The 16,624-nt window shown below is 36.2% G+C and overlaps 1 protein-coding gene across 2 annotated transcripts; it reads left to right on the top strand.

Moving 5' to 3' along the window:
* The first annotated feature begins 2,721 nt into the window (after window positions 1-2,721).
* LOC105049718 (glucose-6-phosphate 1-dehydrogenase, chloroplastic) lies at window positions 2,722-16,388 on the top strand. Of its 2 annotated transcripts, none has more exons than XM_010929454.4 (10): window positions 2,722-3,059; window positions 5,570-5,799; window positions 5,924-6,018; window positions 6,218-6,332; window positions 13,033-13,238; window positions 13,307-13,456; window positions 13,555-13,675; window positions 14,198-14,427; window positions 14,509-14,709; window positions 15,868-16,388. In XM_010929454.4, the coding sequence occupies exons 1-10, from the start codon at window positions 2,864-2,866 to the stop codon at window positions 16,115-16,117; spliced, it is 1,794 nt and encodes a 597-aa protein (XP_010927756.1). In that variant the 5' UTR covers window positions 2,722-2,863; the 3' UTR covers window positions 16,118-16,388. The 2 variants fall into 2 exon arrangements, with proteins under 2 accessions (XP_010927756.1, XP_073117949.1); XM_073261848.1 differs by lacking the exon at window positions 2,722-3,059 and adding an exon at window positions 3,277-3,399.
* The last annotated feature ends 236 nt before the right edge of the window (window positions 16,389-16,624 follow it).

Genomic DNA, 16,624 nt, shown 5'->3' with positions numbered 1-16,624 from the left:
ACATTGTATAATAATTTAATCAACATTAAACATCCATAATTATTTTAAGATAATCAATTAAGATCCTAATTCTATCCAACTCTCACTAATCTAAGTTTTTGTGATCTTTAACCTAAGCTTTGATACTACTCTGTCATGCTCCGGATCCAGTATTCAGATCGGGCACATGATGCCACACACTCCTTAGGGCAAGATCTTAAAGAACATGCAAGGCTTGCCTTTTACCAAAACATAAAGATCTTCATTCAACTCAGGCAATGATAAAAGTAAATTCTCTAATATATTTATTTAATAAAAAAATAAAGTTTTATAATTGATAACAAATAAATCAAAGATCCAACGAAATTCAAAATAATTTTTGAAATGTAACCATTTGAATATACTTAAGCAAATAGTTTCCTAAATCCTATGCTCCTCACTAATCAGTCCCTAGCCCCGTAGGTTTTCTGGATCTAAAAGAAATAGAAAAGGAGTGAACTTTGTTGGTTCAGTAAGTTACTAATATCTCTAAGCGATCAAGCATAACTAATTTTCAAAAATATAACAATATAACAATATAACAATAATATGTAACAAGATAATTTTTTCTTTAAAACATGCCATACAAGTTAATAAATATCCAAAAATCTCCTTTAGTCTTTGATGACTACGGCCACCATCAGCCCCGTGACAAGATCCGAGAGAGACTAGGCCCTGAATAATAAATACGTGACGTATCACTGTGTGCCAGCGATCAGTCCTATTTCGAAACTAGCTCTGATTCACACGATCATGACTAGTCCCGTAATAAGATAAAGAGACTAGTTTTGAAATATATACATGCGATTTATCAGTATGTGCCAATGATCAGTCTCGACTAGTTAGATTCGAAAAAATTAGCTCTGTCAGTGATAAGCCCCAACTGATTAGGTCCAGAAGAAATATATTTTGATGTATTGCCAACGATCAATCCCATTGGCTAGACCTAAATTATAGTCGACTAGAGAGTTTTTCTCACAGTTTCTATAGTAATCGATTTCTCATATATCATCATACTAGTTTTCATAATAATATCAAACCAAACTTTTCACATCTCATTTTTAGAAATAAGAGAATAATTTTATTCAAAAATTATAAAAGAATAAATATATATACTTTAAAGATCATGCAACATTAAAATAAAAAAATCATCTTCCTTTCAAATTTTGTAATCATACAGAGATGATACCATACTTGATCCAATATTTTTAGATTACTTTTCATACATAAATATATATTTTTAAATTTTAATAATTTTTAAACTAAATATTTTAACAATTTTTATATACAAAATTTAATTTTTAAATACATAAATATATATAAAAATAAATTCAGAGATAAAAGAGAACTTACAGTCTTAGATCAATCAGATTTAAAAACCATAGCCTTCGACTCACGATCTGATCTTTAGATCCGTATTCCTCCTAATCTGAAAAGAAAAGGAGATGCTCGATCTAGATCATGATTTAGATCGAACTATAGGGTGAATCCAGATGTCTCGAATTGATATAGATTTAATCAGATTGGGATCCGATCAATGAAATGGTTCCACAAAAGATAGACTTTTCCTCTGATCTCCATTTTTTTCTTTCTATTTTTCTTTCCTTTCCCCCTTTTTTTTCTTTCTTTTCTTTTCTTCTCCTTTCTCTCTCTCTTCCTCTCATTTCCTCTCTTTTCTTTCTTTCTTTCTCTCGATCTCTCTTTTTCCTGTGGCCAGCAAGGGTTTCAGTGAGGGAGAGGGCAAAGGGGAGAAGGAGGAGATGGGGTCAACGGTGGTAGTGTGGCTGCGGTGACGATGGGGTGACAGCACGACAGTAGTTCGGTCGATAGTAATAAAGGAGTTGAGAAAGAAGAAGAGAAAGAAGGATTTTTTTTTTTTTTTTTGATAAAAAGACTCGCGAGTTACTTTAAGAAGAGAATTCAAGCCCAATAGTCCATCCAAATGATCTTTTAAACCTTACAACTATTTCGATCTAAGAACAACTAACTCACCATAAAAGTTACTATAGAAAGAAAACAAATAACTTCAGTAATTAAACATCAACTACACCCAAACAACTATAGCTAAATAAACAAAGGATCCATGCATGTTATTAAGCATCAACTCAAGCCCAACCTCGTGCTTAATGAGGTTTTTTAGGGCTTAACCAACTATAGCTAAATAAACGAAGGGTCCATGCATGTATTTAAATCTAGCCTCAAAAATTGGTTAAGCCCTAAGAAAATCTTATTAAGCACAAGGTTGGGCTTGAGTTAATATACTCCATTTGAAAATTTGAGTGATCAATGATTAAATTCTAAAATGCTTTACTCTTGCTTTTATCGTTATTTAATTTGATATCACATGCATTTGCATGTAATACTGCTGGTACAAAATGTTGCTACCAAGGTCAAATCTATACTAGAAATCAACTCAATTGAATTCTACTAGAAAAATCAACTCAACTGAATGCTTGGTCATTTTCCACTCAACTGGTCTAATTGTGAAATGAACTATTATACATAATTAATTGACGTTTGGCATATGAGCAAATTGTTCCATTAGATCTAAGCCATTTTTGGAGGTAAAAAACAAGTAAATGGGACTGCTCCCAAATCAAACGCAACTCCCAAGTCTTAGTACAGATTATCAGTGTAGCAACAGCAGTTTGCATCGCATTAAAATATAGCAGCCATCTGCCCATCTGCCTCCTGCCCCTTCTCTCTCTCCAAAAATTTCTGTCCTTTTTCTACGCCAAATAAGACCAGCCCTTCGGGGGTCCCAAAGGCTCCAACGATACCTCCAACGCTGTCCCTACAAATCGCCTCCCTTCTCAGTGGTTCCGACGCCTGAGAGACGAGAGAGATGGCCTTTTCCTCTCCGAAATGCCCGTCTTCCCGGTTTGCCCTCCCCCCCTCTCCTGGGCCCAGAAGCCGGCGGGTGGCGGCGGCGGCTTACCCCTCCCCGTCCCGTGCTCCCCTTCCAAGGCGCTTCTTTTCGACGAGGATTTCCTCCCAATCGCCTAGAAATCGGCACTGGAGGGTTGTTTCCATGCACGAGGGTCAGTTTTCGATCCATTCCGTCGGATTTTCTCCATTTTTTTATTCGTTTTTCCGGTCTGGGTTTTGTATGTTCTTTGATTTCGATGGGATTTATGTAGTTCTCGTGAAAGAAATTTAGGAACGTGAGAAGATGATGGGGGAAGATTCCGTCTTGGAGTTTGGCGGATCAATTCAGAAACCCAAGAGAGGCAAAAAAAAAAAAAAAAAAAAAAAGAAAGAACTGTTTTTGGTGAACTAAGGATTTGGATTTTATAACCTTGCGCTTAAAAGTTTGATCACTGGTTCGCGATAAACAAGTTCTTCCCAAGAACATGGATACCTGATGGCAATGTCACTACGGTGGGTTTCTTTCATCAAAGGAGAAATGTTACACTTCGAAAGGAATATTTTTTACAGGGACTGCATGCAATTCGAGTGTTTTTTAATGCTTGTCTTAATTTCTGCTAGGTGTTGTTTTCTGCTATAGTATGGATAGTGGAGATCAATTTGAGAAGGGTTAAGAGTCTATGGCAAAACTTTTGGAACATATGATTAATGTCATGTATCCTCAAGTATTTACTATATGCTGTTTTACCATGAATCAGATGTTGGGATTGAATGGCTAGCTGCCATCTATGACATTTATTAGACTTTTATATCTAGTATTACTCTATGGGAAGGTTTGTGCCTCATGATTTACCTATTCAAAACTTTGGCATTCCACTTGAACAAGTGTTTATCTATCACCATCACTGACTCCGCTTCTCGGTGGCTTGTTGAAGGTTCATTTTGATTGCACAGATAGAAGACATAAACTTATTGCTTTCAGCTCCTTGCATAGGGTTGTTCAAGAAACTTCCTTCCTATTAAGATTGTATTGGCATGTATAGGACTAGATTCATTTCTCGCATCTGTGATTCCTGCTCCTTGGGGTTGGTTTGGTCACCAAGTATTGCTTTCTTTAGTATTAGATAATAAGTAACTGATGCTTATTTTTGGGGAGCTTCTCAAGTATTCAGTGTCACCAAACAATATTATTTGATACCCAAATCTCAATGATCAGCTTGTTCTCATGGTAGTTAGGAATTAAGATAACTTATTAGTCCATACTGCCAAATTCCCTGCTTCTATCTTGAGTTGAATGCTACCCACATTTTTCTGCATCTCCGCATTCCACTCCATCTGCTCCAACATCCTGCACTCCTCATCAACCATCATAAACATCATACAACACATCCACAATAGGGTTCACATGGACATGATCATAAATGGTCATAGCGCATATTGCACTGATTGTTTTAGAGAGTAGAGCATTATCCATGGAGGGTGTGAGGCAAGATATTGGAGGATGATTGGTGGTGTTGACATGGTGGAAATGTGTTGCTAATGAGACCTATGGGGGGAAAGTTGGAGATACGGCTAGAATTCATGTAAAGTGGAGGTGCCATTCAGGTTGGTGTGATATGGATGGTAGCTGCCTATTGCATAGAGCTAAAATGACTTTAGGAATGGTAAGACATTGGCGTGGCATGTGCTGCTGATCACGAAGGGCCATATAGGATTATATGTCATCATATGCCCTGTTTAGCAATAAAATGGATGTGCAATTAGAGGCAACAAAAAAAATTGTGAAGAAGGAAACCCACATAGTCCATAACTTATGCCTTCATTACTAAAGTTAAAATTTGAACTATGAGGATGCAACCTTCTTTTGCCACAACACCAAAAAAATCAAGTCCTTTATATAGGATGTTAAAAGAGAGAAAGTTATATCCAATTTAGTAGGGGAGGTTGCCTCTGGACTCAAATAGAATTATGATGTGATGAACTTATGATCCTAGTAAAGAATTTAGCTTTTTGTATGTAGAATAGGTGTTTTTGATGTGCTTGTTATGTCTAATATTTGGTAGCAGAGCCAGGTTCTGAATTTGAGGCTTATGGGTTACTGGCATGTCCTTCTCTCAAAATACTAGATGCCTGGCTGGCTTTGATAAAAAATGTTATAATCCAAATTAGTACACCAAAAGCACCTGGTTATAGAGGTACGTAAGGCTTGGGTTTTCTTAGGATAGTAAAAATTTGAAAATCTTGTCAGTAGAAGAAGGCACCTATGCCTCTCTAATATACTTGAATTAGTTGATTTCCTTTTATAATATGAACCATTTTAATCTTATCTATTTTTGGTCATATAATTTCTAAATGTATAGTATGTTTCTTCTAGTTTACATCAGAAATTTACACTGCTTATATTTTATCTGGATTTTATTTCCGATAATCTAGCATTTTCAAAAGAGAAAATTATTTAATTTTGTTGTTAACAATCTTTCCACCTCTTGGGGATGTTGTATTCCTATGGTTTTTTATCCTTTCTATCTCTTCTCTATATGTTTGATCGACAATTTACATTCTTTTCAATCACCATGATTATATTTATTTGTATATTTCTTCTTTCACATTTCAGTGTTTTTTAAAAGCAAAAAACATTATTTAGATATCATCCTATCTAAAAGGTGATACTGGTATTGCATAGGAGCTGCAACTATGCCTGTTTCCCCTGAAAAAGAAATTGATTTGAAGAAAGTGGAAAATGGTGTAGCATCAGCTATATCTGCAGAGGAGCATCGAGATTTAGCAGGCCTTAATACTAGTAAGAAGGACTCTACCGTTAGTATCACTGTAGTTGGAGCCTCTGGGGACCTTGCTAAGAAGAAGATATTTCCTGCACTATTTGCACTTTATTATGAAGACTGCCTCCCCGAGGTCTGATTAATAAAGTTTTTTATTTTTCCCTATATAGTCAATTTTACTAACCAGCTTGAAATTTTAATTTTCTTTAATTAGAATATGTTAGAATGTCATAATGTGTAGATTTGTATATCTGCAGCATTTCACGGTTTTTGGCTATGCTCGGAGTAAGATGACAGATGCTGAATTAAGAAACATGGTCAGCCGAACACTTACTTGCAGAATAGATAAAAGGTGATTGCTGCTGTGAATTTTTTCAATCTTCAGCCAATTTTATGTTTTCGACTTCTAATGAAATGCTTTAGGAAATTTAATTGTGGACTTATCTTTGAATCATTTATAATATATTCTGTTTTCAAGGGTAATACTGTGTGTTGTGGGAACTCCATTTGACTCTTGCCATTCATGCTGAAGGTTTCTGCTCATTTTTCAGGGAGAATTGTAGTGAAAAGATGGATCAGTTTTTAAGAAGATGTTTTTACCATTCAGGTCAATATGATTCTGAGGAAAATTTTGCAGAGCTAGACAAAAAGCTAAAAGAACATGAGGTAATGTGGTGCATTTCAGATAATAAACCTCTTAATATATTGGATGAAGCACTTTTTTATGGAATTTATCATGTTATTGTCCATGGGTGAGATACAATCTTGATGTTGTTCAAAGCTTGTTATATCATATTATTTTGCTTGCATGTGCGGCTAATGTTCATTTATTTCCCAACAGAATGACACTATCGAAGAAGACCTAGATTTGTACTGGGTTTAGATTGTTGCCTTAATGTAGATTTTCTTTAATGTGAGCTTTTGCATGGATCTTGATTCCCAACAGCTATAAGATAAGCACCAAGGAATTGCTTGCATGCCTTTGAGGTTGTAATGTTTACTTGGTATTGGATATTGACTTCCAACCCATTTTAGATGAAAGTGTCTCTCATTTCCTTTTTTTTTTTTTTTGTTTTTATTTTATCATACTCTCTCCATCTCCTACTTCATCTTGCGACTTGCAAGGGAAGAATGATGGTTTGTGTAAGATGGGTTGATTTTAATTGGTATGACTCCGTCAGGTGGGTTTGAGGTTGGGGTATCATGATTGCTGTAAGCCATTATTTGACACGAAGGTTGCTTTTGGTTTGAGAATAAGAAAAAGTGAAATAGCTATATGAATTTCTTGTGGAATGTCTATTCCTGTTCTTATTTTCCAAAAGTTTCTTACTCCTACCTTGAATAACTCTAGGCTGAGGGTACTTATGCTTATGTAAAAAAGGGGGCAGGAATAACATCCTGTCACCACCCGTTCATCCCACCACCGTCAACACCTCTCCTTATACTTCCTTTGTAAAACTATTCGCCACCTCCGATTAATCACCATCCATTAGAATCCTCAACTCACCTCCCCTAATCACACACCTTCTCTTATGGTTCTCCATAATTTCCTATGGCTGCTTGATCTTCATCCCTTGATGCCGTTCACCTACCATAGCCTAAAGCCGCCGCCTCCTCCCACTGTCCATTCATTTTCCTACCTCCTTTTTCCAACCACTAGCCACATCACTTATTTTTCTGCTAAGCTGCCATGACCAAGTTCTTATCAATTCCTTTTTTCTTTTCAATCACCTTCAGAGAAAATACTACAACCCTCTCTCCACTCAAGCTCCTAACTTCTCAAGTTGCTAGTGTGGGAGAATAACAAAGTAATGCTAGATCTAGAGATATGTAAATAACCAGCAATAGTCATGGAATGTTGAATCGCGCTAAATCATGTCGAATCATACCGGCGGTCTATCGGTATGGTTTAGGCGTTCGATTCGGAATGCTGATAAAAATAGAGGGAGAAGGAAAGAGAGGAAGAGAGAGAGAGAAGTGAAGGGAAGGAGAGAAAAAGGTCGGTGGTGGCCTATCAAGACTGCTAGAGGGCTGCTAAGGCATCCAAGGCTCCTCCCTCCTTTGAGAGAGGAGAATAGAGAGAGAGATGGAGAGAGAGGATAAGGGAGAGGAATAGACATAGGGGAAGGTGGTGGGGAGGACACTAGAGGGCCATCAAGAACCCCGAATGATAGAAATTGATCCCATGGCATCCATGGGGTCAAAATAGGGGTGACCCACTCCTATTTCACTTGTAATTTCTTTTTCACGTGTTGACAGTGAATGGATATCATGGGGTCAATTTCCACCATATGGGGGTCTCAGCGGTCCTGTGGCCTCTCTGTCATCTTCTCCTCCGTCCATTCCTCCCCCCTGCTCTTTCTCTATATATCTCTTTCTATTCTCTCTCAAAGGAGGGCAAAGCCCCAACAGCCTTTTGAGGGCTTTCGTGGCCCTTCGGTGGCCATCGTCGCCATCTCCACCTTCCTTCCATTCCTCTCCCTCTCGTCCCCCTCTCTCTCTTTTCCTCTCCAATTCTCCTCCTCCCCCTCCCCCGCTTTTGTTTCCGTATCAGTTCGGGCCCAATATGCTCCAGTATGAGGGCGACCGACTTGTACCGTCGGCCTGCCAGCATAGGGTTTGGTTTCGAGTCGACGAACATTGGAAGTAGTAGATCTGTTGTAACAGAGGAGCTCTTTAAGTATTAAAATGCATACCACTAATATGTAATTACACAACAGACTCCATCTTTTGAAAATAAAGCCAAAGAAATATACATAAACTATAGAATTTTTCATTGTGGTCTAAAAGAAATAAATACAGATTTTTCTTCAATATATCTAAGATAGGGGTGAAAGTGGACCTGATAATATCCATCCGAATCCATCTTTGTATTTGAATTTATCCAGATATGGATAAAAATTTAAGCATCCGACTAATATTCATTTTCATATCCATATCCATATCCATCAAAGACAAATGGATATGGATATGGATAGACAACTATCTCATCCATATTCAAATATCTGATTTTATTTGTAATTCTATTTAATTTTATATGGCACTTGTTAATTTTTAAGAAAAATATACAATCATATTAACATGCTATTAACTTCATTTATCATTTACTTAGTAATATCTTTAATTATGTGGTCATAAAGTTTAATTATCCGACAAATATCCATATTTATATCCTTCCTTCCTGAATCTGATTTGTATTCATATCTATTTAAAACAAATGTAGATATGAATTTTTGCATCCGACTAATATCCATATCCATATTTGTATTCGTTAGACAAAATAAATATGGATATGGATATACGGGTATCCGATCCGTATCCGATCCAACTTCAGCCTCAGTCTAACATCATGCCTTAACGAATTCAACAAGAGTTTATAGTCAGAATGCATGAAAATTTACATGGAGCATGGGCAACAGAATATACAAACGGAAGCCCAGTTTCTCGCACAACTTAGTCAAGTGGACCCAACTTTTATTTATCATATCATAACAATTTTAAACTCAAATAGAAACTGAATGATATAACAATTTAAGGGGCATATGTGAGTACAGAATCATATGTTTGGACTTTCTTGCAACGTCATTGCTATACAAAACCTTAAAGTATTCAGGACAAACTCTTCTATAGATACATCATAGAATAGACTATACTAACATCATTCTGACAATTGTCAAATATGCACAATGCTTTAAGCATTTATGAAGCATGAAACATCCTCTTGTAATTGAAACTCCACTAACTGAACTCTTACTGTTTTCACTAGAAGAACTGATAAATTTTCCTACTCTTTTAGCCTGCTGGTAGGTTAGATTGGGTTTGGACAAATTTTGCTGGTCTTAATAGTGGTAAGTCAGCCAAATCTGAACTAGATACCAGGAAATCCAATTTTCATCTAGGTATCTGTTGGTACTTGGTAGTTAAAAAAACTGAAAAAAGAAACAAGAACAAACTAGAGGTTTTGGTCATCGGATGGGGGAGAGTCAAAGAATGGATGGGGTATGGTGGATGGTGGAAGGAGAAATGAGGATGTGAAGGTGATGGCAGGTGGGATGAGGAAAGGTGGTAGGTGGGGGAGGAAAGAGGGAGGATGAGGAAGTCATGAGTGGTCGGAGGAGGGTAGGGTGATGGGCTGTGGGTGGTGGGAGGGGTAAGAGTTGGAAGGTGATGTGTGATGGGAAATCAGAGTCGAGTTGTGTGAGGTTGGCTGCACAACAAAGGAAAAATTGGTTGTTGTTGAAGGAGGATGGAGAGGTTTTTGATCTGTAAAGTGTAATGGGGGGTAGTCAGTGTTGAGGAACAAGAGGGTCTCTGCGATGTGGTGGGAGGAAGAGAACAGGAGAAAGAAGAGGAAAATCCCATCATCATTTCAGGTGAAATTGGAAAGTAGACATACAATCTCTCCTGATATATTTTCAAGTTATATGAGAAATTGGCTGTTACATAATGACCAAAATAACCCATACTTTACCAGATTTTTGGGGGTGCTTTTTGTAAATTTAGACTGGGAACAGCCAGCTTGCTTGTTCCCCGGGATGTAATTGGCTGCTCCAATTAGTATGATATAAATAACTAATGAATAATATTTATGATATCACGCTAATTTTAATAATTTTGTATGTAATTTAGATAAGTTTGTTACGAACTAATGATAGTATTATAACAATTTAATATTAAGATGGATAGCAGTGAAATGACTAAAATAATTTATAATTCATAATGTATTGTTATACATCGTAATAGTATATTCATATAGTATTATGAGATTTTTAGTTACATCTCTCATTTTGTATTTAGCCAAAGTATTCCTGTTTACAATGTGTACCCACAGGCAATTGACTAACCTTATTGGCAAATACTTGAATTATAATCACATGCAGCTCAATCTACACTGCATCCATTTTGTGTTTTCTTAGTGGTTCATTAATTTGTTAAATGCATAATTATATGAACATAATACATACAAGACTAGGATATCGTAAGGTTTCATATGCCATTAACCTTGTCTTGTTATAGGAACATCCCTTATTGTAGCAATTCCATATTTAATTACTCCAGAAATTATTACCAAGAATAAGAAAAAATAGCTAGGAAAAATAGGAATAACTTCCGGGACAACAATCCAATAGTTAACCGCCCTTGCCCCTGGTTCATTAATTTATTAAATGCATAATTATATGAACCTAATACATACAAGACTAGGATGTGGTAAGGTTTCATATGCCATTAACCTTGTCTTGTTATAGGAACAACCCTTATTGTAGCAATTCCATATTTAATTACTCCAGAAATTATTACCAAGAATAAGAAAAATTAGCTAGGAAAAATAGGAATAACTTCCAGGAGAACAATCCAATAGTAATAACTGCCCCTGCTTCAGTTAGTTTTGTTCTCAAATTAATGTTAGCCTAAAAGCTTGTGTAGCTTGGTAACTGAGCTTGTTAACAACATCATGCAAAATGAAATAGAAACCTTCCCCTCTGTTCCAATGTTGCTGGAAATAATGAAAGCCTATTATTTTTGGATCGTATGGTGTTATCACACACAAGACATGCGCTTCTAATGAATCTTTTTGTGATAGCGAGCCGTGCCAAAACTTATTAAGTATAACCATTTTTAGAGAATCTTTGAGCTTGATTTCAACAATAAGATGCAAAAGATCTCTGTGATAATTTGATGATATTCTATTTCCATGAACTTGATGCTTGCAAAGACCTAAACCAATGTAATATGGCCCAGCCATGTTCATTTAACTTTTAGTCCCTGGTGGTATTTGTTAAATACTATTTTCCTGTTCCATGCACATCGATACGACTATACCCTTCTGTACATGCTTATAGATGGGCCAGGGACTGAGGATAAAATCACCATAAAATAAAAGGAATATACTTTATGGCCAATGAGCTCTGATGGTTAAAGGACGGTTAGGCCAGTGGCAGGGATTTATTTTCTTCGATAAATTTTCTTAAAGAGAGCCTAGACCTACTTCATCATTGTTATGTGCAAGATAACTGCTCTTCACAGTTTTCGATAATTGTCTTTGTACAAAGCTTGGTTCTTTGAGTATGTCTTTGTTCCTTCTTCAGGAATAGAAATTGTCATACAGTATATTATTTTATAAAATCATTCTAGTGCATTAAATATTGGTTCACAGTATGTCCACAGTTTATTGCCAACTTTGATAATTGACTTCTACTGTTTTTTTTTTGGTACAATTGACTTCTACTGTTTGAATATTCATTCTAACAATAAATATATGGAAGTGACATATACTTCTTGTTGTTTCATTATGCGAATAGCCTTTTGAATATATTGCTAATGCTGAAATAAGGAAGTTGGATCTATTAGAGACGAAGAATTCTAGATGATGCTTTGTCACCATAAACAGGCATTGCAACTTTACATGATAGGACTTCAGAGTGGGTTCATTGGCTTTACCATGAGTATCTATTTCTCTCAAGTTTTTTACTAATGGTAAAAATACTGATACACGAAAGGTTTCTTTTTTTTTTTTCTTTTTTTTTTTTTCTCTCTTTGGCAAACTTAAAATGCCAATATAGGTAGATTTACTCACCACAATGCCTATTGCTGATATAGTTTTGGTAAAATGTCATTTTAATCATTACTAAGGTATAGATTGGCCTTAAATGATGCAGTAGTTTGTTTCTTAGTCAACACTTGCGGCTGGAGTCCTGATTGCAAGTGCTGAATAATTGGAAACTTCTACATATCATTCTGTCACTTTTTGAGAAACAGATTGTTGTGAAGCCTTTTTTGGGGGATATTTTTGAGATATTGTTATAACTTTCATCATCCTTTATAAGAAAGTAGTTCAAATGGGTTATCTGGTCATTAGCTAGAAATTGGTATCAAAAGACTAGTTGTAGGGAAAACAATCACTTTAATCGAAGAAATCCAGCATTCTGACTTCTCTTATGTCTTGTTTCCCCCATCACTAGTTTTATGATGTCATAACCAAAAGACCAAAAAAGAAATATGTGTGAACTGTGAGGACTTTTATCCTCGTGATGCATGTTTCTATAATATTAAATTGTTCAGAAATAAAAGTCATATTAACCAACTCTTTGGCAGTTATATGTACCTTATATGCTTTGATGAATTGAATTGATGCTTTTTCATTGGGTAGTTCTGGCTATATCACAAAAAAAACAAAATTCTAACCATCAAGTTAAACAATGCTTGACATGTACACCTTTTCTTAATTATCAATCAGCTTTAACCAAAAACAATTCTACCATATACATATAATTTTCTCATTTGACAACTTGTTTCCAAAAGATATTGAGTAGAAAAGGATGTGAAAGAATATTGAAACATGTTACTCATCTTGCGAGTATCTATGCAGGCTGGAAGGCTTTCAAACCGTCTCTTCTATCTATCAATACCTCCAAATATATTTATAGATGTGGTAAAATGTGCAAGCAAGTCAGCTTCTTCTGCAAATGGCTGGACGAGGGTGATAGTTGAGAAACCATTCGGTCGGGATTCTGAATCTTCAGCTGCATTGACACGGGGCCTGAAAGAGTACCTAGTGGAGGAGCAGATTTTCCGGTAATGTAATACATAAATTTAGGTGTTTCTTTTAGGACCCACAGTCACTGACTTTTGTTGTTTTACAGAATTGACCACTACTTGGGGAAGGAACTGGTTGAAAACCTATCTGTTCTTCGCTTCTCAAATCTTGTTTTCGAGCCTCTGTGGTCAAGACAGTATATAAGAAATGTACAGTTAATCTTTTCTGAAGACTTTGGCACTGAAGGACGGGGAGGGTAGGGTTATCAAATATAAGCTTTAAACTTCATTCATTTTCATGAGAATTTGGTGCTTTTTAACGAGCCTGTATCTGTTTTTATGTTTTTCTTTCCAGGTACTTTGATAACTATGGTATCATCAGAGACATCATGCAGAATCATCTGCTTCAGATATTAGCATTGTTTGCAATGGAAACTCCTGTCAGCTTGGATGCAGAGGATATCAGAAATGAGAAGGTATCTTTGAACTTGAAAGATGTGCAGTGCTGAGTGCTTAGTTTATTTGCTAGGTCATATATTTGTTATGCTCCAAGTAACAAAATCTACTTAGGTAAAGAAATTCTGGAATTACTGTTAAGTTTGTTGATGATATATTTGTTGTCAAGCTCATACCCATTGGAAAATTAAACTTCTCATACCTATTGGAAAATTAAACTTCTGTGAACTTCTAGCAATTTCTAAGAATAGTACATTTTTTTTCCTGAAGCAGGCATATTATTCTGATTCTTTTAACTTTTTGGTTGTTTTTTAACGTCTTATATCTGTTTCTGCCTTTTTGTCTTCAATCTTCTTCATATTCTGTTTCTGTTTTTCCTGAACGTTGCTGAATTACAAATTTTTGCCCTTTGGAATTAATCCAAATCCACGTCTGTCACAATGGATAGCTAAGCCTATAGCCTGGCTGGCAACTAGAGGTTGTTGGCTGTCCTAGCTTATGTTATAACTGGCTGTGCTAATGAGTTGTTCCATGTATGCCAGGTGAAAGTTCTCCGCTCTATGAGGCCATTGCAACTAGAAAATGTGGTGATAGGGCAATACAAAAGCCACACAAAGGGTGGCGTTACATACCCGGCATACACAGATGATAAGACTGTTCCCAAGGACAGCCTGACTCCAACATTTGCTGCTGCTGCCCTTTTCATAGATAATGCAAGATGGGATGGAGTGCCATTTCTTATGAAGGCTGGAAAAGCATTGCATACTAAGCGGTATGTTCTTTTTATGCCCATTTGCCTTTTTCTGACCAGATTTGATATCGGTAAAGAATTGGAAATTCTTTATGGATGCAGAGCAGAGATTAGAGTACAGTTCAGGCATGTTCCTGGTAATTTATACAAGAGGAGTTTTGGGACAGACCTTGATCGGGCTACAAATGAGCTTGTGATCCGGGTGCAACCTGATGAGGCTATCTACTTAAAAATCAATAACAAAATCCCTGGTTTGGGGATGAGGTTGGATAGAAGTAATCTGAATCTGCACTATGCAGCAAGGTACGTGCACAAGTTTATATTGAGTAACTGATATAATAAAAATTCACCTGACTTCAATCATATAACTGCTCTTTCTATCTTGTTCCATATTTTTTTTCTTGTCTCAGAATAATTAAATGGAATACTTTCTTTCTTTTGCCTTTTCTCTTTTTTTTTTTTTTTGTTTCCTTTTTCTTTTTTTGGTTGTGGGAGGAGAGGGTGATCGGGTGGGCCTTTGCTGATTAGGTTTTATTCTGCCAATTTTGTAAAACGTTTTTCTGATATAACCCCTCCATATATTAATTGCATGCAAGGACCACTTACATCTATTTGCAGATTAAGACTTCCCTTGTATCAAAAGTTTTCCAACAGGATGCCAAATTAACTTTTCATTAGCAATAATATAACAGTTATTGCATTTGTTCAAAGAGACGTAAGGCTTCTCTTATATCAAAGTTTTCCAACAGGATGCCAAATAAACTTTTCATTAGCTATAATATAATAGTTATTGCATTTTTCCACTATTTCTCCCCTCGCTTGGCCCTTTGGAACTTCTAACTACTGTGTCGCTGGTACTTCTCAACATTGTTGTCGTTGAATTCAAGCTCCTTACAGCCAACATTACTAGCATTAAACTCTTGATTCTATCTCGGAATTGGAAGCCACAGCATCAAGAAGAAATCTAGTTCACCAAATAGAAGCTCCAAATGGATGAGCTGAGAGGAGGAATGTGATGAAACACGATAAACATTTTATTATGGCTAATAGAAAATTAATTTTAGGCTTTTATTGGGGTATTTATGAGATAAGAGAGATATTGATTTGCAAATATATAAAAGAAGAGCCTCTATGAGCAACTAATCTATAACGAGAGGGATTTTACGTAAAAGAGTTGTTATATAAAACCCCGATGCCTTCTCAAATTAGTTTATATTTGAAATTTAAGCTACCAACCTCAAGGATATGTAACTAGGGAATGAATGGTAGTTCAAATCTGAACACTTTGCATAGCGTCCAAATTCTTTAGCCAATCTGTTATTTGTTTATGAAAAAAATTACTCTGTAATCCCAATGCGCCCTCATTTAGTGATGATATTAGGATTTCACTGCAATCTTACTCTATTATTTCATTGGTTAAGGCAAGTCATTTGTTTCTTTACATGTTGAATTTGGGTTTAGGTATTCAAAAGAGATACCAGATGCTTATGAGAGGCTTCTGCTTGATGCCATCGAAGGGGAACGGAGGCTTTTCATTCGCTCTGATGAGCTGGATGCTGCTTGGGCACTCTTCACTCCATTGCTGAAAGAGTTGGAGGAGAAAAAGATAGTTCCCGAGCTTTATCCTTATGGGAGCCGAGGGCCGGTTGGTGCACACTACCTTGCTTCCAAGTACAATGTTAGGTGGGGCGATCTCAGTTGTGAGCACTAGCAAATATGATTCCTTGGAAAATTATAGTCTAAAGGTTGTAATTGTATCCCAGAAAGTGTGGAGATGGGTGCAAATGTAGGAGAATAAGGTGAGAAAAATCTTTTTTACAAGGAACAGGCTGTGTTTGTTATGTATCGTTTAAGATGGCATGGAAATTTAATCCTTCTTATAAAATTTACATGCCAATCTTGTACCAATAGGGAATTTTAAGGTTGCTAAAGATCGAGACTAGTAATTCCTTGGAAAATTGCCAAATAAGTTATGTTGCATCCGACAGCAGGAGTATGGAGGGAGTCTGATCATTTCTTTTGGACTGCATTCTGGTGTCTTCTATATTATTTTTCCACTAACCCGAAATCGCTTGCTCTTTAATGTGATTGAGCAGCTGAGAGCTTGCGCACTAGAAAGGCAACTTTTCCCTTTTTTTTCTATGGTTTCACCTTTTTTTTTCTGAAATTATGCCTCCAGACTACTGGTACATGGCAACCAGCTGTGGAATTACAACAG

The sequence above is a fragment of the Elaeis guineensis genome, chromosome 8 (genome assembly GCF_000442705.2).
Source record: "Elaeis guineensis isolate ETL-2024a chromosome 8, EG11, whole genome shotgun sequence".
Lineage (NCBI taxonomy): Eukaryota > Viridiplantae > Streptophyta > Magnoliopsida > Arecales > Arecaceae > Elaeis > Elaeis guineensis.
This window is presented reverse-complemented; position numbering and strand designations above follow the sequence as displayed.

Bases quoted from the DNA above. Each gene is read 5' to 3' on its own strand.
- LOC105049718 (XM_010929454.4), top strand. From the start codon at position 2,864: ATGGCCTTTTCCTCTCCGAAATGCCCGTCTTCCCGGTTTGCCCTCCCC. The intron at 6,333-13,032 runs GTAATGTGGTGC...GTATCTATGCAG, and splicing joins AAAAGCTAAAAGAACATGAG to GCTGGAAGGCTTTCAAACCG. The intron at 13,676-14,197 runs GTATCTTTGAAC...CATGTATGCCAG, and splicing joins AGGATATCAGAAATGAGAAG to GTGAAAGTTCTCCGCTCTAT.